Here is a 27263-nt window from a genome sequence, read left to right on the forward strand (position 1 = left end):
CGCACGAGGTGCTCCAGGAGGGCGTTCACCTCAGCGGCTCGCATGTATTAGTGCTAATTAATATGCCGAGAACGGTAGGAACTCGTGCGTCACTCAGCCGCGCAGGGTTTGGTGAAACACGGACGCATTAACGAACGGCGCCGCATCGGGGCACGTCTGTAGTCGAAGGCCGAATTCTTTCCACCGAGGAGTGTTTTTTGACAGAGAGTGCGGCAAGCTCGTAAAACGCAGAATTCGCAGTGAACATCTTTGCATATCTTAGTCAGGTGAGAGACACCAGCGGCAAACTAAAATTAAATTCACACTCTTATTTACCCCGTTGGCGTATCCGCCGCATCGGACGCGATAACTGTACGACCAGGAGTGAACAACGCCGACTGCAGGAAAGTGACAGGAAAGCGCGTGTGCTTCTTGTATTAAACTACGCTTAATCATGGTGTCTGCGCCGACTGAGAGAAATTTTGTAAGCAACGCGAAAAGTGTTGAAGCGATTGCGAAGGGACGCGCGGGAACTGGGCGTGGGAACATCGGCAGCATGCGTTCGAGCACCGCTTTGCAACTTTTCACACCACTATTGCTTGCCAATAACTTTAGATGGGCGTTAATTGTAGGCAGAGTTTAAGATTTCTCTTGTGACCATGTGCGATTTTGCAAGTACGACTGCCAAGCTGCGCGATAAGCTGTGAATGTAGAACATATTTATTGTTGTGATGTGCGGCCAATTCCTTGTGCAATGGAACTTCGTCATCATCACCGGCAGCAGCAGCACCGGCCTATCCCAGTGATCTACAATCACCCCTCTGCTGCGCTTGCTGATTCGAAGTTAGTTGCGCTTCAAAATTTTCTAATTTTGTCCCACCGCCTGATTCTTCGTCGTCTACGACTGCCTTTCTCATGCCTTGGAAACCAATCTGCAGTTCTAATATCTATATCGTCGAGTTCGATTCCTCTCCTTCTTCAACGCACGATCCACCTACCAGAATATTTGGTGTCTGACGAGACACGGCTGCTCTAATAATGCTTTTTTCTTCTGTTCTCATCCTCGTTATCCCACACTGGCCGAAAAGATGTCTTTAATGGCCTGCGTTAGAGAGAAGGAGTCCCAGTCGATGTAGCTAAGTGCCGGCAAAAGTCTCATGTAGACTTCGGGCGGTGGCAAGATGCACCCTTACGATTTATAAAGAGTGTCAGAAATCGCTTATGATATTTAGTTGCCTTTCCTGTATGATCTGCTCGGGATTGACATCATTCTTCGAAATACTTTTTTTTTAGGGGGAGGGGGTTAGCGTGAAAATTGGCTCAGAACTTCGCAAAAGGGAACTCTGGCGGAATTCATCTAACGAATGCCAACAGGATCTTATTACTCGTATTATCTGCGTGCACCCTGCATTGCCCTTGGTTTTACACGCATTTCACTAAATTTGATTAAGAAAAGAGACCTCCAAAATGCACGCACTCACACGAACAGGGAAATATCTATTTGGTTGTTTTTCGTTGAATTATTTTTCATTGCCGGTACAAGCGGTCTGCCCACAACAGATTTCTGGAGAAATGGCGCTGATGAATGCCCTAAAGTTTTCTATCACATTTTTTATCTCTACACACTCAGTCGTTTGTGCACACTGATGCTGAAAACACTGCTTAGTGAGGACGATAGGAACCGTGCTCCTCCGTAACGGAGAAACGCAAACAAGATGTATACAGCCCCGTTCTTAGGAAATGTATCTCAGATAATCTCCTAGCTATTGTTTCATAGCCTGTAGCTGGTGCGGAAAATTCACTGGGCAACAGCAACGTTGTTCCATATACAGTGAAAGCTCGTTAATTCGAACTTCAATAATTCGAATTTATGGATAATTCGAACTGTACGATTTGGTCCGGCCAAGCTCCACAGAAGTCTATGTATAAAAAAGTCCGTTAATTCGAACGCGAGAAGGTTCCCTCACGGATAATTCGAACTACGCTCGCCTGGCACACGGCCAGAGAAAGCGCCTACTGCCTACACACAACGCTGTATTGCCTCCGAAACGGAGAGAACGGCGAGAGAAGGCAAAATCGGAAAATAATCTAACCGACGAGGGGTCAGCCAGAAGGCAGCGGCGGCTGCCGCCTCTCCGTTCTACGTAACCTCCGAGACTTCTTGCCTGTTGCGAATCTCGGAGGCTTTGCAAATCTTGTACAGCTGCTAATGTAGTGCGGAGATGGCACAGCAAGCGCCAAAACACAGCGAATCAAGTACGTCGCAGCTGCGCTTGCAATCAAGAACCAACGAATCAGGACCTTCGCCACCTTTACTTGTTCAGCGTCTTTGTCTCGGCAGTTTTCATCGGTTGTGCATCTTTGTTTTCAGCTTAGGAGGTATCGGCCGTCGCGATTCATTGTGATGGCGTTAAGCCTCGGCTAACGTTCATTTCGGTGGACATCGGTGGTGTGGCACAGTCGCACCCAGAGCCTCGACTTGAAGATGGCGTGTGCCCGTGGCACAGGCCATCACTTTCTGACATGCCCTACTGCTTCCAAATCGCAGTGTACTGTTGCTCTCCTTCACTTTCGTTAGTTCGAACTTTCGTTAATTCGAACTGAAGCGGCTTCCCCTTGCGGTTCGAATTAACGAGCTTTTACTGTACCAGCTCCGCAACAGTGCAACCGAGGTCTTCCTTGAAAGAGGAGCGCGCTCCTAGCACGAGCAGAGGAAGACCTTCCACCCAAGAAAAGTGAGCCGTGCGTCAAAGGCTGCTTCTTTGGCGCTGCTGTACCACTGCTCTTCTGGTACGTGGATGGTACAGCGAGCCCCACGTCAAGGACGAGACCACGAATGAGAGTGTGACGACTAGCGCAGAGGGCCTTGCTGCGGTGCAGATTCACCTGCTGTACTTTTGGCCGCAAAATTCAGCATCCTGACTTCCTAAGGTGAAGGCCATCTTCGACCTTCGGCGCAATACCTCGCTGCTTGGGACTTTCTTTCACGCTGTGTCGTCACTATGTACCGAGGTGGTTCAGGAGCTCCAAGACGTGGACGCACCCTTCAACCCCACTTCATATGACCATTTCAAGACGATAGTGCTGCGACGCAAGTGTGCTTCTGTGCGCAGGCGCCTCCAGCAGCTTCTCAACGAAGAGGAGCTAAGCGGCCGTCGACTGTCGGAACTTCTACGTCGTACGCCGGGGCTTCTGGGTGACAGCAGGCTGGACGCAAACAGCCTGCTGCTGCATGAACTGCTTCTTCTGCGCCTGCCGCAGAAGCTGGTGGTCGCCTTCGCTACCACACCAGAAGACGTGTCTCTCAACAATCTTCGAAAGCTGGTCGATCGCATTGCTCACTATTCAACATGAGGTTTCAACGGCGGTCTCCCCTTGAGCAAATGATTAACGAATTGGCTGAGACGATTACTGCACTATGGTCATCGCTACGATTGCCGCTCAAGATTTCCTTCTCGGTTCAGCTCCCCTTCGGGTCCTCGTCACTGTGCGTATTGCTCATATCAACGAATGCGGTGTCAACGCACGTCAGTGCCATTCCCTTTGCAGCTGACAGGGTAACATGCCGCCGAGTCACTGATGGTGGCCGGTGAGTATTGCAATACGACAAGCCGTGTATTCGACGTCACGGACAGGATTGCCAGACTACGATTTCTCGTGAACACAGGTACACAGGTCAGCGTCGTTCCGGCCACGCGACTGTACTTTCAGCGTTCAAAAAATGACGCGCCCCTTGAAGCCGCCAAGAGCTCTTCTATCAAACCATATGACAAAGTGTTCTCTTATCGTCGACTTGGGTCTCCAATGCACCTTGCGATGGGTGTTCATTGTTCCAGACGTACGTATGAGTATATTGGGCACCAATTTTCTAACCTGATTCGACCTTAGTGTTAAATTCCGAGCTCATCGCCTCATGGACACGACAACTCAGGTGTCTACAGAATGCATCCTCGCGCTTATGACATTAACCACTAAAACGGCATTACAGACACCATCATCTACGTCCGCCTGAATTCTGTTACACATCCCAACCATCACGAAACCTTACTTTCTGGAGCTGCCAGTACGTCATAACGTAACGCATCATGGCAGCACAGGCTCCCCAGTGTTCTGCCAGCCCAGTCACCTCACTGGTGACTACCTTGTTATACCAAAGTCAGAATTCGGCCGCGTGCTACAACTTAGTATCATCCGTCCTTGATCGAGCAGTTGGTCTTCAGCTCTCCGAATAGTACCAAAGTGCGACCCAGGAGATTGGCGCCCATGCGGCGACTACCCTACGCTCAATCCCTGATCCTATCACTATCACTATCACAACCTATCACAATCCCTGATCACTATCCACACCATCGCATTCATGTGCACTGCACACAACATCGCCTCTCGTCTTTGAATAGCTCGATGACTTCCTGGTGCGCAGTTCCCCTGAGCAACATAGCGATCATTTGTGCACAATGATTGTTATGACCCCGCAAAATGTGTCTTTGGTGTCCACGATATTGAGTTCCTCGGAAACTGCCTGACACGCGAAGTAATCGGACCTTCTGAAACGAAAGTTCAGTTCAGTTCTGTGACGTTTATTTCCAACACAATATTGGGGGTCCTTCAGGCAAAAAAAGTTGTCATCGACAACTATAGGGGACCTGGAGACCATACAGACAGCAGGCAAAGTGATACATTTACAAAATAACAATTTGAAAGACTTTACATCACAGGGTATTTTCAAAAAGTGAAAATAGTACACAATTCAAGATAAAATCAGATACAGATATGGCAACTACGAACATACAATTAAACATAGAAAAATTAAAAAATAAATGTGCACTTCTGTTAAAGGATTCTTCACTCATTCAACGAAAAACGTCTTATTTGCGACTTGAATTTATAGAGTTTCATGCTGAAATTTATTTGTTAATTCACACACTTTATTAGTGCGGGTATTTGATAAGCGAGGACAGCCCTTCCAAAATGTGTACGTGTTCGTGGTGTTATCCGTTGGTTACGCAGTGCATAATGAGCTGACGTTGTGTGCTGAGCAGGTTATGTTTATGTATGTGCAGCAGGAGTTTGTAGTAATATATTTTGCTCGCTTTGGGGAGCAAATTGTGTTTAATAAATAAAGGATTAGTTGCTAGACCTTTGCGTTCACCATGATAATTCTCAAGAATCCTCAGCACTTTTTTTCTGCAATACCTCCAGTTTGTTATAATTCGTAGTCTTTGTAGTAACCCAAACAAGTGTGCAGTAGGATAAACGGGAATAGAAGTGGGCATAATATATCTCTTTCTTTTGCTGCAGAGGAATTAGATCTGATAATTTGAATAAAAAACCAACTGTTCAGCTAAGTGCTGAGGTTAGTTTGTTTAGGTGTATTCTACGACATACATTCTTGAAAGCACACACATAGAAATTTTTGACATTTTACGCGTGCTATGACGGTGTCCTGGAATGTCAGCCCGAGTTCAAGCCTTACGCGATTTCCTTCGCTCAACGTCACTGGGATAGCTCCGCGAGATCCTTAGGCTCCTCAACTTCCTCCGCCACTTTCTCCCCGACATCGCCCGAATTATTATACCATTGACCGAGTTTCTCCAGACTACTAAAGCTCCGTCCGCTCTACTGTCCTGGACGTACGACGCCGAAGAGTCCTTCCAAGTTGCCAAAAGTGCATTATCAGCGGTCAACCTGCTGGTGCAACCCCTGCATCTTGCACCAATGCGTCTCATCATCGATGCATCTAGTTCGGCTGTCGGCGACGTTTTACAACAGTTCCAGCTCAGCTCCTGGTGCCCCCTCGAGTTTTTCTCCCAGAGTCTGAAGCCGGCAGAAACATGCTAAATTATTTCCCGGTCACCAAGTCATAAAGACCGAAGTTACGTCTACTACAGCAATGTCTGAGTCAGCGAGCGACAGACCTGAGAACCGTTCGGACCGATGGCAGGAGCAGTAGAAGCTTTTTCATTATTATTATTCCATTTTTTTCTAACCTCGAGGATCGCGGCATGACACACACGCGCCTGAGCATGCCATATATATAAGGCGGCCGAGGAAGATAACGATGGCTGCTAGGCTGCTATATCTGCTTCTCTCTAGCTATGCCAAGCGGCATGTTATCGAACCAGCAAGAAAACTCTGCCTTCCAAAATAAAGAGTTCCTCTCACACTTTCTAGCAGCTGAACGCAGAATGAGCTATCTGTAGTCATAGTGTTGGAGTAGCCTGCAGTTCCTCTGGGTGTGACATTTAGGGTGTTCACAGTAGATGAATCGCCGTGGCCTGAGAAAGCGAACCCTTGCCTCATCATCGAACTCCTGCAATCTAAAGGTGCTTGACGCTTGCGCTTTTTCGCAATACATTTTGCCAACGGGCAGTGACGTAGCCTACACGAGTCTAAACCATTTGCAATAATACTTGAGGCGATGAAAACTAGCTCGCTAAGCCTAAGTTATGAAACGAGAAGAAATACGAAAAGATAAAGCAGAGCGGAAGTCGTATTGCACAGTTAATGTTAAAGTACTTTGAAAGCGGGTGCCCTAGAATAAATTTTCTTCTTGGAGAGGCGAATGGAATTATTCGAGCTTCCGCCTGAAAATTACGTTGCAATCTATGTACTAAAGCAATGCGTTGAATTCATAAACTGAAGAACTTCTGGAAGCGACCCCACCTTGATCCGCCTTATTCACTTAATAAGAAAAAAAAAAACAGATACTCCTCCTATTCTGGCGAAGCTGTGCGATTAGCAATGCCAGATCGTAGCGCCGCGTGACTGGAAAGGTTATCCGATCTGTATATCTGAATTTAATTTCCACTCAAGTTTTTGTCAGCTACATGGCCTCAAAGAATTAAATCATTTTTAAAGCAGTTAGGTTTTCATTATTTATTTATTTATTTATTTTTATTGTTCTGTATTTATTGTATTTGTACGGGAACTCACGGCAGTTTCCTCTTAGTGCTTAACTGGTTTCTTGCGCTAATCCCCAAAAGATAGGGTAACCTAAAACAGCAAAACCACCTTTAATCAGCCATGTAAAAACATTTGAATGCATATAAGCGGTGGAACAAATGCTGCTTAACAACTATAGAGATGAAAATGCCAAGACTACGGCGTATCAGCCTCAAACACTTTAAACCCATAACTTGCTTGGCTATCACACAAAAATTACAATTCCTATGTTTAATTTCAAACCGTGTTCTACAAAGAAAAAGCTCGATTCTTTATTACGCCACTTTTTTATGCTGCAGGTTACGTATTATAAAAATTTTGGTACACTTAAGCTCTGCTTATGAGGTGTGAATGCAAAAGCATGAAGGTCAAATTGAATGCGCAGAGCATTTCTTCGAGTTATAAGCTCTTCGCAGGCCAGCAAGCGTGCTGAGATGCTTGGCCAATGCCTACTAGATAGCAGAAAGCCGGTGCGCTTTGATTTGGGACGTGACGCTACCTTGCCGAACCTACATGGAATCTACGGGGATGCTCGAGAGATAGCCGCGGTGATATTGATGTCACCGCTTTCGTCATGCCGGGCTTGGCAATGGAAATTTCGGTCCAAGTGCCATCACGTCATAAAGCAGAGTGCGCAGGCCTGTCACTCAGAAGGCACTGGTTTAGCCCACTGGGCAAGACACTCGGCTTCTGAGCGCGGGGTCGTAGGCTCTAATGCCACAACCACCGACGCTTTTCCCTTCAAATTTACTGTTCTTTGTATACATTGATTTCTTTATTGCGATCACCGAATTGAAGTCAGAAGGCAGGTGAGAGCTTGCGCGGGCAAGGAGTGCGCATATAACATAGGCCTCCGAAAGTGAGGGTGATGTGGTGTCACGACGATGCCCTCTCCCGCCATGCAGCACTTGGCGCGCTAAGTCAACACCACCTAGATAGCACAAGGCCTGTCCACTAGGCTCCATGACGTCATGCTACTTGGCCCGAAATTTCTATTGCCAAGGCTGGCCTGACGAAAGCGGCGACGTCAAAGTCACTGTTGCTTACTCGGGAGCATCCCCATTAGATTCTATGGCAGTCGGGCCAGGTAGCATGACGTCATGGATAGGAGTGCACAGGCCTTGTGCTGTCTAGGTGGTGATGGCTAAGTGCGGCAGCAGCTTTCCTTTTCACCCGCTCTGTTCCGTCGAGGCGCGCACGTGATGTGACGTCGCAGCCAATGGTAATTTGCTATAAACTATAAACGCCGGCTGTTTAAACGCTGCTATAAATGCCGGCTGTTTCACTCAATGGGGTATTTGATGCTTTCGCATCGATATGTACAACATGTACAGCAGTGGTCCACTTGACCAACTTTACGGAGGACTGCGTTGCTGCTCCACCTGCACCTGCTGCTGTACCTTGATAATGCCTGGCTGCAATGCATTTCTATTGGCCACCATGTACGAAGCACTCAATATTATCGGATTGAACTGATTGGAATGGGTCGAAGTAAACTAGTACGCGGCTACTTTCTCCGGTCACAGAGTTAGGTCTCTTGGTAGCATCAAGGCTGTCTCGAAGAGGCCCGACCCTGTTATGCAGACTACGGTTGCTCGTGGCGTTCACAAATGCCAGCGCCTTTCGTATAAGCATGGCCGACACTACAGCCTAAGACCTGAGCAGTGAAGGTGAAACCATCAGGCATATTATGTGGCAGTGTTCGCAGCATTGTGAACGGAAACGCTCACGTAATGCTGCATTGAAGTTCAGCGACTGACCTCCGTCACAAGAGACAATCGTCTGGTGACGGAGGTAGTTCTCGGTAGTTCTGGTAGTTCTGGTAGTTTTCAGTCGATTTCGGTCGACGTGGCCGGGCTGCAATATTCTATGCCGCACGATTTGCCCATGTGTGGTGCAGATCCTTCATTATAGAAGGGAGGAAGAACAGGATTACATAGGAAAATGGGGCGTTTCATGTGAAACATACTAAAGTGATTCGCCTTTGCCTTTCTTACTGGTCTTCGTGGCTTACGGTCGGTGGTGATGGGCTGCTGGTGGGCAATGGTTGGTTGTCGAACTTGCGATTAGGTGCCGGTCCAAAGGCCGCATGCGCAACCCAGGTGCGCGGGGCGTTCGCCACCACACGGCAACTGTATAACACTTTGATTCACACGTACTACTGCGCGTCAGCTTTGATGTTCCTTAAGGTTCAGATGCAGCAGAAGAGTCCTCAGCAAGTAAACCTTCGTACGTTTGTTCATTCAGACTATTCGCTTGCAATGACGACAATCGCTTATGGTTGCTGCTCAATTTTATGCGAAGCATATTACGAGGGCTCAACCCAGCTCCTCAGGCGCGGCGGTGACCATGAAATCACGTGACACCGTGACGTCACGACAGAGGAGAAGTGGCTTTGGCTCAACTCTTGCAAGACGGGCTGGGTGGGAATCGAACCAGGGTCTCCGGAGTGTGGGACGGAGACGCTACCACTGAGCCACGAGTACAACGCTTCAAAGCGGTACAAAAGCGCCTCTAGTGAATGCGGTGTTGCCTTAGAAACGCGCTGTTTCTAAGGCGTGCGTCTCTTGCTCAGGCGCACATTTCGTTGCCGCGCCGAACGCTGCTTTGCTCGACGCTCACCGCGTCCAATGCGGGGCGCGTAGTCGCTGCCCTGTAGCCCATTGTCTTACACCCCTTGGCGGGTCGACGGGAACGCTGTCGCGTTCCACTCTTGAAGGCGAAGAAGTAATGCATGAGTTGTTTCTTCGTCTAGCCGAACCAAATATAGCCAAGCAACAGCAGTTCACCAGGCTAAACAGTGGTTCAACAACTAAAATAAAGGCTAGTATGCTTCGCATCCTGGGCTTAACCTTACCTAAGCCACAGCCATTTTTTTAAAGTTATTTGCCTAACCCTTGTCCAGTGTTTTTGTTATAACTGCACTGTCCCTCTTATCATTTCTCAGATGAAGTCGACAGCTACACAGGCCAATCTGGTTGCCTATATTATGTTTTGTTACTTTGTTTCGCTTCTCCTCCTTCCTTAACATGTCTTTCTATTTCGACGTGCACTGCAAATAGACGCCCATTCTTCCAGCTTGTCAGCTTGTGTCCGCCTCGCCTGCGTCAAGCGCAGTGTCCGACCTACGATCTAACAGTTTTTCGTTGAAAAGATGTCTTTGTCGAAACGGAATTAAATTGCATTGGTGAGATAGTCAGGCCCGTTTGGTCGGATATTTTCTTGGGTATCCTATCCAATAGTCACATGCCACATTTCCAATATTCACAAATGAAGATATGGGGGATCCAAATTAAAATAAACAGGTTCGAATATAGTTGATAGGACATGCTCAATACGATATTTCATCTATGCTATACGGCCTTTTATTTTTTTGTCATGCCATTCCTTGCAAAATGGCAGATATTTTGTTTGTTATTTTGCATTAACTGCTTCAATTCAAAATTGTCCCGAAAGTTTTTGCCACGAAAAGAACTACCACGTTTTCTGGGCGTATCGTTAGACGCATGGCATGAGCCCATGTGCCGCAAGGTTTTTCGTATATTTGCGTGGCACTTTTAATTAGTCGCGAAAAAGAAGACGACGCTCTGTCACGGAAACCGCGTTCACTTTTAATTGTTTGGTAATGTGACGATATTCCATCTTTGCTTGAGCAGCAAATGTAGAGCCAGAATGTAGCGAGCTACACAAACTCACGCGCATGGTAATTGCTCTTTCGCAGTGTCAAAGTGCGCAGTACAGGGTTAAAAGTCATGATGCGGCCTTTCTTTAAGTTTTCTGTTTTTTACTTCGGGACAGTGCGTTGACTTTATTAAGCTATTTGTCCTCTCTAACAATGAAGGCATGTTACCTTGCACTGCAGTGAAGGAAACAATTCTTTTTTTAAAAGTGACTGGAAGGTTGAGGGATATTCATTGATAAGTGATGTCTTGAGAATGTGATCATTGCCGAGTAAAAGAAGACAGAAGAGCATGGCCCACAAATAGCCAATTCATTTTAGGACCAACATCTCATCAAAGACAAGGTCGCGCCCTCCTGTACGTTCGGTAGACGACATTAATGTGACAACGCACTGCCCCCAGTGCTCAGTCATTATGAGGCGCGGGAGCTGACTTTAATTAAACGTAGATGCTTATTTTTATGTCGTCGGAGTGAGTGCTGACATGTAGTGTCGCTTTAAGAATGCAAGGATAATACCGAAAGCGAAAGCAAGCCTGCTGACTCCACTGAGTAATTATGTGCCAAGGACGAGGTCGTACTGTTAGTTCGTCTGACCTTTAGTGGTCCTTCAGATGACGCCGAACGAAATTATGTATGGCCATTGATGTTTTATCCTTGTAACACATAAACATAAAAGCACGTGGCACCAGGCGTACAACGTTGTTTTACAGCGAAGTTGGCAGTGGCTATCCTTCGGAAAAATCGTGGCAGCGAACAGAAAACGCCTTGCGGCAAAGCCAACTTTCTTGCGAATGCTCCGTAGCTCTTAATCTAATGTAAGTATCTTGGAAAAGATCATACTGAAATTGATCGCTATAAGACGACTCAATCACTACGCGTAGTTTCATTTACTTGTCGTAATTAGTTCGCACTGAAGTTGTAAACGTTACAGAATTCCCGTCTGTTGTCAATGGGCTTCCCGTCTGCTACCCGTCTGCTACCATGCTACCGTCTGCTACCATGCCACCCGTCTGCTACCACGCTACTACCATGCTACATTCCCGTCTGCTACCATGGGCTACCATGGTAGGGAAACGGCCAGCCCCACGTTTGTCAGCTAGAAAAAAACTGTAGTCCTTCCAAGTTTCGATCAGCTAATTAACCAGGAAGTATGTTCAATCACAAATTACACACAAACATGTTTTGTTTCGTGCACTTCATTAGATTGCGCCTCGGTGGATACATAGCGTCGCTCGCATCGATGCTCGGTTTAACGGCGACTTGCGTCTAAAGAGCGCTCCGTAGCAGCTGCGTCGACAAGACCTGCGTCTTCAGAGCGGCGACGTAAAAGCCCTTCGGTGGTAGCTCTGTGTATGTATGACGTAGTGATTGGCGTAATGTGCGCCTGATATTTATTTGTATTTGGCATAAATGACATATACATAAATATATGCATAGTTACATACCAAGAAAGCTATATGCCACCGTAATGTTTACCACCGCAGCAGCTTCGCTGATCAACCCCCTTGTCAGCGTGGAATGGCTCCTCAGTTGTTTTGAATTTTGAACCCTCGTTTCCGATAGACCGTAAGGATGAACTGGGTAGTGGAGAACTGTGGCAGGTGCACAATATTGTAATACCGTCCTGGAGAAACAAAGCAGGATAGGCGAATGAAAATTACTTCAGAACAAGGGAACAAGAATGAATATGGCAAAAATAGCACATAATGTAAACGTAAACAGGGCTATCTCACTACGCGCACTGCATGAAAGTGCACTGAGACCCGGGAAAGAGAAGCATTAGGCCCGACAGATCGTCGACGCAGGGCGGCGTTAACGAAAGCGTGGCTCCTGTAACACGAACAGAGGTTTGTTATCTAGAAGGGTTACTAGAACTCTCACCGCGTGTATCGGCAAGACTGCAGGTTGGTGCTTCCCTCAGCGTGACACGACACTGTGAGCCACGAACCCAAATCCTTCCATCAAAGGTTCCCTTCACCATAACAATGTTCGCTTGAGGAACAAAAATACTCATTGCGTACATGAATTGAGCAAATATCAGCAATTGTTTCGCCACTCTGAACTTCCGCTTCAAGTGTGATCTTCTCGAGACGTCCCGGTAATACACGCAAGGGCATATAAACAGGAGGAAGTTGTCAATAAAGCCGCCAAATACACCACGACACTTGAAGCGAATTAGTAATGTCGCTCTAAGGTATTCCCTTCACGACAATTTCACTTTACATAGATTCCAGCATGAACGTTGGATCTGCATATCTTTCAACAAAATGAGGTGTCGAGTGTCACGAAAAATTCACAGCATAGACGCAGAAGGATATATGACGGCCCATTGTAAATTGTTCTTTCATTGGTTTTATAACTTATTTTCGTGCCTTTGTGCGTAGAACATTTCAGTTTGCGATCTCGTAATTTAATGACACAGCGCATGTGTTCTTGATTTTTCATTGTCTTCTTCTTAGACTATTTTGCCGTGCAAAAAGAACGAAAACTGCTCAAATATATTACTCAAAAACGGAGATGTTCACACGGAAACTAAACTTATGCCTTTATATAATATTTATAAGGCAACCCATGAATTTCGTACGGTATTATTTTTTCTGTTTTTTTCTGATTTATTTTGAATTTTGTACCTGGTCATCTCAGCAGGTGAACCGGAATCTCTGCGCAAGAAAAAAGAATGTCGCTCGATGCTCGTGCCACTAAAAAAATCTGCAGTTGATGTCACCTCAGGCTTTTGCACAGCGGCAAGAACGGTCAGGGAAAGGTTGTTTCATTATGGCACATATTATGGAAAACAATTTTGAATCCGTTGTAATAAGCTCTACAATGTGAAAGAGTGCTACGTTTACTGCTCAGATACTCGCTCTGCTTCCGTCCTTGGATCGAGTAGTGATTCCGTTCTAACGGATGCGTCATCTGCATCTACGTCGGAATCGTACAAGCAGTGCTTATCCTAGCTATTTTCCAACCAGGGCCAGCGAATTTCCTGATTTCATCGCCCCACATAGTCTTATGCCGTCCTCGACTGCCCTGGACTTCTCTTGGTACCCATTCTGAAACCCTAATGGTCCAACGGTCATTTAACCTGCGCATTACATGACCTGCCCAGCTCCATTTTTTTCTCTTAATGTCAATTAGAATATCAGCTACACGCGTTTGCTGTCTGGTACAGACCAGTCTTTCTGACTCTTAAGGTTATGCCTAGCATCTTCATTCCATCGCTCTTTGCGCGGTCGTTAATTTACCTTAGCCTCCAAGTCTTTGCCCATATGTCAGCTTTTTTCATTAAAAAACAGGAGTGTCCTTTTTCTGCGTATGCTACCGTCCATCAAATCGTGCTTGAAATTTCTGTGAAAAATTACATGACGTGCTTCATAATCGGGTTCTACAATTCCCGCACTCACCATTATCTCCGTTGCGCGACTTCAATACTCCTAAATTTAAATGGTGAATACATGGGTTGGTTGCAACTGTAGCATTAGTTGTTTCATCTTTTGCACCCTTGTGGTTAGAAATTAACTTCACTCAGACCGTTTGCCGACCCACTAGAATTGGTCTTGTATCGGCCAAACATTCCGGATATCATCCTAACAACAGCACCCGCTCTTGTACAGTTTATTTCTTACATAACTAATGTAAGCGACCACAGCCTCATTCATTTCTGTAAATCAACTTGCAACATGCGTCAGCCATTGAGAAAAAAAAACATTTCGAAATTGCAAAAAAAAGAAAATTTTGTCTCGTGCAATGAAGTGCTAGAATTATTCTTTTATAGTTGTATTCCTACATTTTTCGATCGTAGTGTGGAAGAGAACTGCATTTCATTTAAAAATAAAGTTCCAAGTCTCATTAACAAACAAATTGTGCTATAAAAATTTCAGGCAAACAACGGGCACCTTGCTTTGCCACAATATTAAAGGGGCTACTGTAAAAAAAAAAGCGTCTTTCTCGTTTAGCCAAGTCTACCAGCAAATTCGCTGGATGGCGTGTATATACAGATAGTTTGTGCTCCTGTCGCGTTGCTATGAAGCAGGCAAAGGATTTTTTTTCTGGCGAGTACACTTTCTTCTCCTCTTTCCATGAGTCCTTGCTAGTTTTGGAAGTATCATACTTGGCTAGTCCCTGGCATCCCCTACAGTACCCTTATCCTGAAAAATGCCTAAGTTCTCCCTTTATTTAAGACCGGTGACAAACACATTATATCGAATTACAGAGCGATTTCTTTAACCTCTCGTTGCTGCAAAATGTTATACTACATTATCTAGAAACACATTATGGAATACTTTGGGTCACATAAATTACTAACTAAAGTCGAGCACGGCTTCAGACGTGGTTTCAGCACATCAACGCAGCTGAGTGAATTTACGAATGACATTTGTGTCAACCTCGACACGGGCAACCAAACTGACGCAATCCTCATTGGTTTTTCAAGCACGTTCGATTACGTGAGTCATTCGAAATTGATCTAGAAACTTGGTGCTATCTTTATTAATGTCCGCCTTCTCAGCTGGATCTTTAGTTTTTTTTTTTCCGTCGATAGTAATTTGTGTAGTTTAACAGAGCTAATTCCAGGCAAGCAGATGTACCCTCGGGAGTGCCACAAGGTTCCGTGTTGGGTCCGTTGCTTTTCTTGATCTTTATCAATAATTTGCCTCGTCACATTCCCTAAAATTTAGATTTGCATGCTGATGACTGCGTCCTATATGATAAAATTTCCTGCTTTTATGTGCATTCACAGCTTAAAAAGACCACTTTCTATTCTTAGCTCTTGGTGCGCTACATTGCAAATGAAAATTAACATCGGCAAAACCGTCCTTATGTCTTTCACTAATAAAACCACACATTCCGTTTTTTCTTACAAGATTAAGTATAGCCCCATTAAAAGCTTTAATGAATATAAATACCTTGGTCTTGTTTTTACACCCAGTATGTCTTGTTCCAAACACATTGATTTATTAACCTCCGAGGCACTGAAAGAGTTAGGGCATCTGCGCCGAACATTGACCACAGCCACAAGGGATACTAAAATACTGACGCACAAATCTCTAGTCCGGTTTACTAGAATATGCGTCTCCCGTCTGGAATCCGCACAAGCAATGCGATATGAATAAAATCGAGGCCATTCAAAAGAAAGCGATTTGCTTCATATACCGCAGGTTGAATAGGGATTTACCACTTTCGAGAGCGCTTCCATCTCTAGGCATGCAAGCACTCTTACATCGCCGACGCACGGAATCGGTAAAGTTTCTCCACTGCATCATTAGCTACTCTTGCCGGATTTCATCAGATAATTACCTAACCCCTGCTAAGCAAGCCGATACTAGAAGTCACCATCACTTAAATATCGCGCTTTAGCCCATACTTTTAAATACAATTTCCTAACTAGTGTAATTGAATATTGGAATTCCTTGCCTGGTCAGGCCTACTCGTTCTTTTCCGTCAAATCTATTTTTAACCAGTATTAAACGCGTAGTTTATATTTTCATTTCGTCTGTATTGCTCATACTCTCTGTGCTATTTTTCATTGTTCTTCTTTTCATACTCCCTCCTGCTATAGCCAAATAAGGCTGCATTATGTGTAAAATGTAATGTAAATGGTCAATGGCTCCTAACATCAGCAAACGCAAGTACATGACATTTCCACTATGGACCAATACCTCAATATCTTCAGAACACGGAGTTATTGGCATCGGACTGGAGCTCGCTGATGCATACAAATATCTCCGTGTTTAGTACCTGAAGGCTTGTCATGGCTAACCAGCCTCGGTGGCGTGACATCTATGGTGTTGCGCTGCTGAGCACGGAGTCGCGGGATCAAATCTAGGGCGCGGCGATCGAATTTGTGATGGGGGGCGGAATACAAAAAACGCCCGTGTCCCGTGCATAGGGGGGCATGTTAAAAATCCCTACGTGGTCAAAATTAATCCACAGTCCCCCACTTCATTGTGCGTGGTGTTGGCACACTTAAGTCCAAAATTCATTCACCCTCATTGCACGCTCACATTGAATACATCATAGTTAATGCTATTCGTAATATCGGTTATTTCTGACGCAATTGTTTTCCAAGCTCCATAGCCTCTAAAATTATTGCTTGATCAAACGTGCCTTCATCCGAAACTCGAATGCGCGTTTGCAGTTCGGGATCCGGGTCACCGAACTCTCGTTTGATTCATAGAATCCCTTCCGAATCGATCAGCCCGTCCTATTATGTCGAACCATTCATGTACTGCGAGCGCCTCACGAGATCTAGCGCCTTTGATTAGTCCACACCGTGCTCCATCAACGTTCATTAAATCAACAACTGTAACTTCGCAGTCAGTGTAAGTATCATCCCGCATCGATCACAGCAGTAAAGTAGCTATTGCTCGATGTCGAACTGACCTGTTCCTGCACCATTTTATGCCAAGAACCTGTTCTGAGTGGAACCACCTTCGCTGTTTTATCGCCAACAAAGCCGATGCATCATCATTCAAGTCCGCTGTAACCGATCACCTTTTGAAATAACTTGAACTTCGTAGTTTTCTTTCCTTTTTCTTTCTATTTACTGTTGTTTCTGCCTGTTGATATTATTCTGGTCCTATAGGCTTAAACTAACGTAAACTAAAGTAATGTTTAACAGTCTCGGAAAATAACAGCAATTTACAATAGGCAGCGAGGCACTGGAAGTCGTAAGGGAATACATCTACTTAGGGCGGGTAGTCACTGCGGATCCGGATCATGAGACGGAAATAATCAGAAGAATAAGAATGGGCTGGGGTGCGTTTGGCCGGCATTCTCAGATCATGAACAGCAGGTTGCCATTATCCCTCAAGAGAAAAGTGTATAATAGCTGTGTCTTACCAGTACTCACCTACGGGGCAGAAGCCTGGAGGCTTACGAAAAGGGTTCTACTCAAATTGAGGACGACGCAACGAGCTATGGAAAGAAGAATGATAGGTGTAACGTTAAGGGATAAGAAAAGAGCAGATTGGGTGAGGGAACAAACGCGAGTTAATGACATCTTAGTTGAAATCAAGAAAAATAAATGGGCATGGGCAGGACATGTAATGAGGAGGGAAGATAACCGATGGTCATTAAGGGTTACGGACTGGATTCCAGGGGAAGGGAAGCGTAGCGGGGGGTGGCAGAAAGTTAGGTGGGCGGATGAGATTAAGAAGTTTGCAGGGACGGCATGGCCACAATTAGTACATGACCGGGGTTGTTGGAGAAATATGGGAGAGGCCTTTGCTCTGCAGTGGGCGTAACCAAACTGATGATGATGATGATGATGATGATAGGCTTGGAAGTTTTTATTGCTTCTTAGCCATGAAACTCGCGGCTCCTTTCGAGGGCCGCAAAATTCATAGCTGGCACCAATGGGAGGCCGTGCTGCTCAGCTCAGACCAGCGATACCAGGTCTGGGCCGTCCAGCAGGCCGAAGCAGCCGCTGACACCCAGGGGATCTCGCCGTCTGCAAGGCGCAAGGAGGCTACGTCCGCCCTCGTGATTGCTGGCATCAATAAAAGTTAACTCTCTCTCTCTCTCTCTCTCACTCTCTCACAAGAGTTGCGCGGCGGCCGTGGTGCAGCGGTCTACGGTCCAAGTCTGTCATCATGTTGGGACGTAGATTAGGCTGCCGCCCACCCACGTTGTAGTCGTCAAACAATGGTCCCACCATAACGAAGTGTCCTGGCCACTTGCGCTAGAGACGAATGCCGCTTGGCCTTTGTTTCGCAGTTACTTTTCTTCGTGCAGTTTCTTTTTCACGGTTATTGCGTAATGGCTTGTACATTGAAGCGGGGTGCAAATATTGTTAACATGCATACCCTTCCTGAAATGTCTGCGCTACTGTTCACAGAAACTGCGTAGCTGAATTTCAAATGTTAAAGTGTTTAGCTCGCAAAGATGAATGAAAGAAGCGAAAATGCATTCTGCTTTAATAGGTTGCATAGCAAAAGCATTGTAATTCAGGCCGGTGTTCTATTCTTCCTTATAAATTCATTTATTTTTCTCAATATTTGCAGGTATACAGGGACTAAAACAAGCATGAAGGAGGTGGCAGGCCGCATTGATCTATTAGAGAGCTCTGTTCACAGAATCCTTCTAAGGGTGGCTGACTCTCCTCCTCATGGGTCCATCTGTTGTGACGTATCCTCCCAACATGGAAAAACTGTGCAGTGAATTCCAGAAGGTTGGCATTCGCCTATTTTTGAAGATGCTTGTGCTACACATTGTATTATTAGTTTTGTACCAGAGTTCATCTCTGCATGTATCAGTGACTGCAGCCTTATTACACTTTCCACCATGTGTCTGCAGTCCCTGGGGTTGCTGGATGCCTAAATTGCTCCCATATCAAAATACAAGGCCAAGACAACAAGGTCTCTTCCACCTACTGCTACCGGCACGATTACCTTTCAATAACCCTTCAACCGGTTTGTGACGACAAAATACGATTCGTCGACACCTGTATTCGAAGCTTTAGCGAAATTCGCGATTCTCGAACCTTCAAGCTATCATCACTTTCAAAGAAACTTCCCAAACTATGCAAGCACAATGCGCACCACCTGCATGGAGATGCCACCTTTCCACCATTTTTATTTTTACCTTTTGACGCCTGTCAGAGACTATGGAGCGTTGTGAGAGGCACACTTGGATTTCAACAAAACGTTTTCAGCAGCGAGAGTGCTAATAGAGAACATTTTTAGCAACCTAAAATTAAAAGAGAAGGTTCCATCAACTACCTTGAGCTGCGCGCTTTAGAGTGGCTGAACAAATTTATTATTGTTTGTTGCAAAACTGCGTAACTAATGCATTGAGTGCGGAGACTTGGAGCCAGATGAACCAGATGATGATACATCAACTCAATATGTCTAGTGGCACCCACATTCGTGCACCGATGACCTGGATGCGACTGCCGAAGAAACTTTTGTGTGCAGACTGGGAGAAATAAAAAGGAGGAAGGTGCTGGAAGCAGTCCTGCGAAACCAGTAGTGATGTGAAACAACTAAAGGACTCGTGAAAATGGCAGGTGTGTAAGGAGGGTAATAAATTGCTATGTTTGTTGTAATGGCTCTTTGTTATATACAAGGTGTCCCACGTAACTTTAGCCAAGAATTTAAAAATGAAAGGTGCATCGGAAGCTAACTGAGCCGAACGCATACTATTCGCTCTGGCCTATTGTAACTCAGACATTATTTTGTTTTCCCCATAACTTACTCATTAATTATATTTAATTGCTCAACTTATTCATTATTAGTTGAGGACCCCAAGTTTGATACTCAGATTTCTAGCGCACCTTCAGAAACCGCCGATCGAGTTGTTTGCTTTACGATACATTTCACGTAGTCCTCCCCCCCCCCCCCCTCCCTAGAGTTGCAAAGAAAGCCCCTCGAATTCTGAAAAGAGCCACGTGACGGAGCGCTTGCGCAGTGGTTTCAAGCAGGTGGTGTGCATTGTCCTCGCATAGCTTGAGAAGTTTCTTTGAAAGTGATGATAGCTTCAAGGTCAGAGAATCGTGAAGTTTGCTGGAACTTCGAACGCAGGTGCCAACGAGTCGTATTTTGTGGTCACAGACCACTTGAAGAGTTAATGAACGGTAATGGTGCGGGTTGCAGCAGGTGGAACAGACCTTGTTGTCTGGGCATTGTATATTGATGTAGGAGCCGTCTAGGCAGCCAACACAAGGGATTCCAGACAGCTGGTAGAAAAAGAAATATGCTGCAGTGACTGATACGTGCAGAGATGCACTCTCGTACAAAACCATTAAAACAATGTGTAGCACAAGTATATTTAAAAAAAAGGTGAATGCGAACCTTCTGGAATTCACTGCACCGTTTTTCCATGTTGGAAGATAGGTCACAGTTATGGGGAAAGCGAAAATTGTCTGAGTTACTATAGGCTATTACAAATACTATACGTTCTGTTCAATTTGCTTCTGACGGGCGTTTCATATTTACATTCTTGGCTTAATTTACGTGGGACACCCTGTACAGCAAAGCACTGCATGGAACAGTTTCGCTGGGCCGGCTCGAGCCCGGACGTATCATGTGTCCCGAGTAAGATGCAGTTCTTTTCGAGCCATCAGCCCTTGAGCTTATGCGAAGTGAGGCCGAGTTCCCGGTTATTGTGAAAATACTATCGTGTGATCAACGGGCGCTGGATGGTCTTGACGCTGCAATCAATTTTTTTTTTTGCCTTGCGTCCCGTCTTGCTGGCTAGCGCTCACGTACAATGGTATTTTCACGCGGAACATACAATTTTTCTTGCTTTATTTGGCGTCATTATTGTGCTGTCCATTTCTAACTTGACAATGAAGGCATTCTTGTTTCGCAAGGTACGCTGATTTAAACACCGTCTACTTTTGTTTCAGTACAGTGCATGCACACCGTAGGTATCTAGGAAATTTTCCTAGCCGACTGCAGTATGATCTGCTTATTTGTTGACGTAAATTTGCAAGGAAGCCTTATAGAGATACAAAATCTTGCACAAGGCTGCGAACACGACCGTCGAGCCACTTAACATGCCAAAATGTTACTCGAAAGAAAAATTCACTATACTATACTAAATACATATGAATGAGCAGCACAGTGTGCTACGTAACAGAGCTTTCATCATAGAAAAAAGAATGGATTTATTCGCTTATTGCACATATGTTTCAACCACTCCGACGCATGAGTACTACACCGTAACATCAGGTAATCCCAAGATAGCGTTGAGCAGTTCGATTTTTTGTTCGTGTCGTTAAGCCTTTTTTTGTTTTTTTTCCTCAGCTTTCTCTGAAATTTTTCTTTTCTTGATGTCGCAACCGTCGCTCTTCTTCACGAGCAGCTTTTTGGTCTTCTTTTAACTTTTGAAGGCACTCCATTTCTTCAGAGACCAGTTTTGTTTCTCCCCCTCTTGCAGTTCATATTCGTGCACTTTTCGCATTCGACCATTTCTTGATAGGATCTGCATATTCTTGTGAGGCACTTGACTGTGAGTGCTCCAAAACACTAGCAGGCTCATCAGCGGTGTTGCAGGAGCCGCCTTGAGAAAAAACGACCCCCCTTCCTCACTGTTGAGGAGGAGGAGGGAGGGGGGGGGGTTGTGTCACGTCTTTTTTTATATGACCCCACGGCTGTCCCGTAGCTCTACTGGTTTGAGGTTGTCGTCAAGCCAACGAAAATTTTCAGCCTCGTCCTCCAAAGCCACTGGTGTTGCGGAGTCGCCCGACCTGCTGTTGTCTGACACGGCTGTCTTTTTCCGCTTCGTTACCGTCTTATAACGCGTGCAGCGCTGGCCTGCATCATTCAGCACTCGAAGGGTTTGCTTCAGCTTGAAAGTTATGTGACCACATTTCCTTTCCGTTTCGAATTTTTTTGCATGCGTCCCACTCGTGTAAATCAATGTTCAAATAATGCAATAAGTAATTTTATTTGACCTTCAGTTCACTCACAACCGCGGCCTGACAACATATGAAAAACACAAATGAGTATAATGGCATTTCCTAGCATAGTGTAGCTCTTAGTTTCGTAGTATAGAGTTTCGAGTGCATAGCATGTTTCAAGGCAGCAGCGCAAGATTCACCAAAGCACAAACTTACTCCGGTTACTACTTTTTGCACCTTAACATTGTCCTGAAAAAAATAATAGGTAAGAAGCATGATTACAGATTAAAGTCCGTGCTTACCAGCCCAACACCATAGCCACTAAGCAACCGCGGCAGGTCTATATAAACATGCTGAGAAATGTACACTGCATAGTTTAATGCCGTTTGGGATCTTCCGAAGTATAATGCACTCCACTTCATTCACTGACGTATAGGGCATATATTTGATTGCACGTGGTTATTTTGCCTATTCCTACAATATCATATTGTTACCTTGACTGGGTGGTTCTGCCACCATAGAGGCCGACTTGGTCCGTCAAACACCATAGTGGTCTGAAATGCAATAATTTTGGAAATCAACCAGTGAAGTCCAATTACCATTTCAATTTCGCAACAGCATTATCACGAGTCAATGAAACACTTCCTATAGACGGCTCATTGCTGCATCAAAGCTGACAACTAGCGGTACATACTGTGAAACATCTCTCCCCAGTAACTGTAGTTTCTGCTTACCAAATGCAGCCACTATTGTACCGACTTTATTAGATCAAATATACTCTCTTCCGCAAAATACAGGCAGCCCAGTGGAAGATGGCAGTGCTGAGCAATGGCATACAAATGTCGGCTCAAGGCGTGACGGCACACGGATAGAAACAGTGGCCTTGATGTCGTGCTTTCAACACTTTTTCGAATTCTGTATTTCGTGAATGACGAATGTTGAATTAAAAAAAAACTGCTTTGTATAGTCGATACACGTGGCGTCTACACAGAAAATTAACGGCCTTTCGCCGATTACCAACTGCAGCGGCCGTACCGCGTTCGCAATCGCTTTGTGTTGACATCTGTTCAGCGCAAAGACCACGAATCCCACGTTTCCGGCACTCCCGAAATCATTGGGATCACTAAGGCAGTGAATGCCGGGCTGGCATTCGCACACGCAAAGGCGCCTGGGCGGTCCATTATTTCGATGCATCCAAGCGCGACACCACGTGCGACGCTCGTGCGAAATACCGGATGAAGAACAAACGCGTTGAATTCTGGGATGATCCGCAAAGATAGTTGGATGACATGAGCATCGCCTTTGAAACGGCATGGTAGGTTGCGCCTCCAAGCGCTTGTTCCCCTCTCTACTCCACCTCTATTATAGCGCCCCCTCACTTGATTTCCCTGTACTAAGTGCCGCAGCGGGAGCGCACGCATTCCCTTCGCCGATTTGGTGCGAGTAGATGAGTTCGATGTCAGTCGGAGCGACGTCCTCAGTTCCTGATCCGGCCGAGCGTTCGCGACCTGCCATTGCAATTCAACGTAATTCCTTCACCGGGCCCTCCACCGACAGAACAAGAATGAAAGGAAGATGGCGGCTGGTGACCCACCCTGGCAACGGCGCAGTGCGTCAATACTTTACGCTTGAGGCGTTCGCGGGACATCAGACAGGTTTAGCAAAGCGTTTCCTTCACCCAGCTCTACTCCCCCAGCGAGCAGGGGCGCCAGTATCCTTGCGGCGAACGCTCAGCCGCGAGCGCGTGGTACTATATATCTGCCTCCACTGCAGCTCGGGATCTACTGATCTGCTCGGCACACGCTTTGGATCTTTGACATATTACCCTACAAGACCAGATGAGGGTAAAAAACTCGGCGGCATAGGCGCGGTTGTGAATACGACTTGTGGTATTCATTGTGAGTCGAAGTGGCACGTCGAGCTCCTTCGACTCCACACAGCCTCGCAGCTTCGTGTGACAATGCGCTCGCGTTTGAAAGTAAAAAAATAAATAAATGATATCAGATAAACAGAAACAAACGAAAGCACTATTGTCTCGAAAAAACAACCAGGAAAGAAATCACTGCTTGGCACTGCTAGAGTTTGATAAGCTGCCCGTCGTGGTAACTTAGTGCCTATGGTGTTCGGCTGCCAAGCAAGAGGTCTCAAGTCGTCTTGCCAAGCAAGAGTACTTAGGTAGGTTTAGGCACACGTAAAATAACCTAAGGTGGTCCCAATTTTGCCGGAGTTCCCACTACATTGTGCCTTGTAATCAGATCATGGTTTTGGCACGTAATGTCCCATAATTTCATTTCGATATGCAACACAAATATCTATCTATATATCTATCTACCTATCTATCTATCTATCTATCTATCTATCTATCTATCTATCTATCTATCTATCTATCTATCTATCTATCTATCTATCTATCTATATATATATATATATATATATATATATATATATATATATATATATATATATATATATATATATATATATATATATATATATATATATATATATATATATACTTTAGTCACATCTATCACTAGGGCGCGCAGTGCGTGACTACACGGCTCACGCTCGCCACAAGCGTGCACGTTCACTTAAAGCCGTTTATTTCTCTGTTCAACCGCTGGGGTGGAACGGGTGTATAGGCGAGCGGAGCGGGGGAAGGAAAATGTTCTGCTAACGCTTTCTGTTAGCTCGTGTGCCACAAGTGGTCAGGAATGGACGTCGCCCACAGGCCTCTCTCTGCGGACGGTAGCCACCTCCCTCCCCCAAAAGAGCGCTGTCCTGTAGAAAAGGCGAAGATAATCATGTACAAGGTTATCTGCACCGAATGTGCCGCGTCGTATATTTTCGAGACTAAAAGGTTCCCGGGAAAAAAAAATTCAATACAAGAATGACCTTTGACTCCAAAACAGAGAACGCAGTAGCTTTTTGATCCCCAAGTTGGCCACGATAGCGTTATCGTCTTGGAGAGAGAAAACAACCGCCTGCGGGGGCTCGTTCTCAAATCCTGGCACACCCAAATGACACCGGTTAACATCAATCGTTCGTCAGGAGCACTTCCCGCTGTTTACTCTCAAGGTCTATGTAAAGGGTCTGCGCGCCTGTCAAAGCGTTAGAAAAACATATATGAAGACTGCTACACCTCACGCCATCTCACCCTGAAGAAGGAACCGGTCGGGCTACCAAACATAGTGCTCTAAAGATAAATTTTGGTTGGAATTCTCCTTTTTGCTCTTTACCCTGATCAAGTATGCGCAGCTTGGTTGTGCATAAAAAAACTATGGGTTCTTCTACAAAACTTCAACATTTAATTTCCACGTAAGGAAAGCGGTCTGCTAATGAAATCAGGAATTAAATTTAACGAATTCTATGATTTAGCCAGTAATATATGTACCACTGCATTCTTTGCCAATCCTCCAGAACGTCCATGCCGAACTATGTTCGATTGCTACATAAAAGGTGAGAATACAATGTCGGCTCACATATATGTCGAAACGCAGTACCTGCTAGTATAATCGTTCATATTTTTTCACGAATTATTTCGTTTATATTACTTCATTTAGCCTTTCGGTATGTGCCACTGTGGTTGTGGACGTTCTTGGCCAATCCACCAGAATGCGTATGTCCCAATGTGACATAAGAGGTACAGAAGTCCTTAATGTTGCTTATTACGTGCCATATTTTTCTCTGCACCCACCTGACATTGCCATTCTTGCCTCGACAAGCACCATACATCGCCCTCGTCCTTGTGACGTCGATGCGACTACGTCTCCCACTGAATCCGCCTGAGTTCGATCCTGCGTTTCGTCAGAGCTTAGGAATGATGCAGTGCAGAAATTAAATGTACATGACAATATAGTTGTGACCTTCGTGGTGGATCAACGTAAACACTACTCGATCTTACTCGTTGCACAAAATGATATTACAGAAAACTGTAAGCGTGGCAATTTCTTGGACAGCATTTAATTAGCCGCTTACAAAGCTTCACTTCACATAGATTCCAACATGTCCGTTGAATATGCTGCATGTCTATTTTTTCTCATTTCTTTACATTTGCCTGGCAAATGCCTATCATGCGGGTATGCACACGTACGTTGGTACAATAGAATCTAATTGCGAATATTAAAGTTTCTGAATGCATTCCGTTTGCTGAGTATTGAGAAGCGCAGCCACTCTTATCGTGACCGGTTTGGTCGCACCTTGCTTCAGCACATTTCAGCTGCCTGACCTTGTGTGTCGTGTCCAATCTAAACATAATATAAGTGAATGAGGGCGCACACTAGATATGCTATAGGCTGCCAATACTTTTGCTCGAAAGCCCAGTTGGCATGTTGCTCGAGGGGCCACACAGAAGATGTCATGTCATCAATGCTTCCAGCCAGGTCAAACAAACACCTTCACATTACTTATATTTTTCGAAGAGCCTACCTCTATAGTTTAACGTACACGAACTAAAGTGCCAGTGATAAAGCAAAACTTTCCCACCTCCATTGCATGCGCTACGTACGCCCTTGGTCATGCCAGCGCCCTCCCTCTCCCGACCTTGCGCATCCCTGCTACCACCACAAGTGAAACGAGCCGCCAACGACCGCGCCAAGAGGTGGCGCATCACTTTCACCAAGGAGTGGATCGAAGATGAAAAAGCGCGTCGCGAAAGCAATTCGACGACGCCCGCCTAGCCGGCGACAGTTCAATATCTAGTCTCCATCTTGTAGGCTCGGAGACGGACGAGGCAAGCGCGTCGCTTGCATAGCGATAGCCGCGTAGAGGCGACCTTACAAGGACGAGTAGACCGTTAAACCGCTCAGGAATGGGAGGCAGAGGCTGAGGGTAGAAAGGCGATGAACGGATTAAGGAGCGACAGATATGCCAATTAGGATTACGCCTTGTCTCTGCCTTGAAGCGGTCGCTCGAAGCCACGCGCTAAGTCGCAATATTTGTTTCTTTTTTTTTTCTTTCTGGAAGCTGCATCTTGGTGCGCAGGAGCATGAACTGTCCTCGTACTCTTGTCACCTCGTCTCCTTCGGCGAGATTAACATTGTTTACAGAAGGAAGGTTTGAAAGGTAGTTCCGCCTGTAGTTTTGCGGGAAGTAGTGTGCGCATCTAATCGATTCGTCACGTACGCCAAGTCGCAACCTTGCGTTTCGGCGTCGGGAAGTTCAACAGCGCTGTCACTACCAGTCAACAATCGGGCCGCGCGGTGGCCTCTGGAAGGACCTCACCAGGAATGTCCCCGACCCGGATATGGAATACGGAGGCGTATTGAGAGGACATTCGACGGCATTGATGTGAAGCTTCCACCGATTTCCACAACAT

General features: G+C 45.6%; 1 protein-coding gene across 1 annotated transcript in view; it reads right to left on the minus strand.

Moving 5' to 3' along the window:
• The window catches only part of LOC139050346 (uncharacterized), a 119274-nt gene that overhangs the window by 47355 nt on the left and 44656 nt on the right, over positions 1-27263 (minus strand). The window contains exon 2 of the mRNA XM_070526583.1: positions 22441-22500. Within this exon, the coding sequence (XP_070382684.1) occupies positions 22441-22500 (60 nt within the window). The remainder of the gene's footprint in view (positions 1-22440; positions 22501-27263) is intronic.

Source organism: Dermacentor albipictus, chromosome 10, assembly GCF_038994185.2.
Source record: "Dermacentor albipictus isolate Rhodes 1998 colony chromosome 10, USDA_Dalb.pri_finalv2, whole genome shotgun sequence".
NCBI lineage: Eukaryota > Metazoa > Arthropoda > Arachnida > Ixodida > Ixodidae > Dermacentor > Dermacentor albipictus.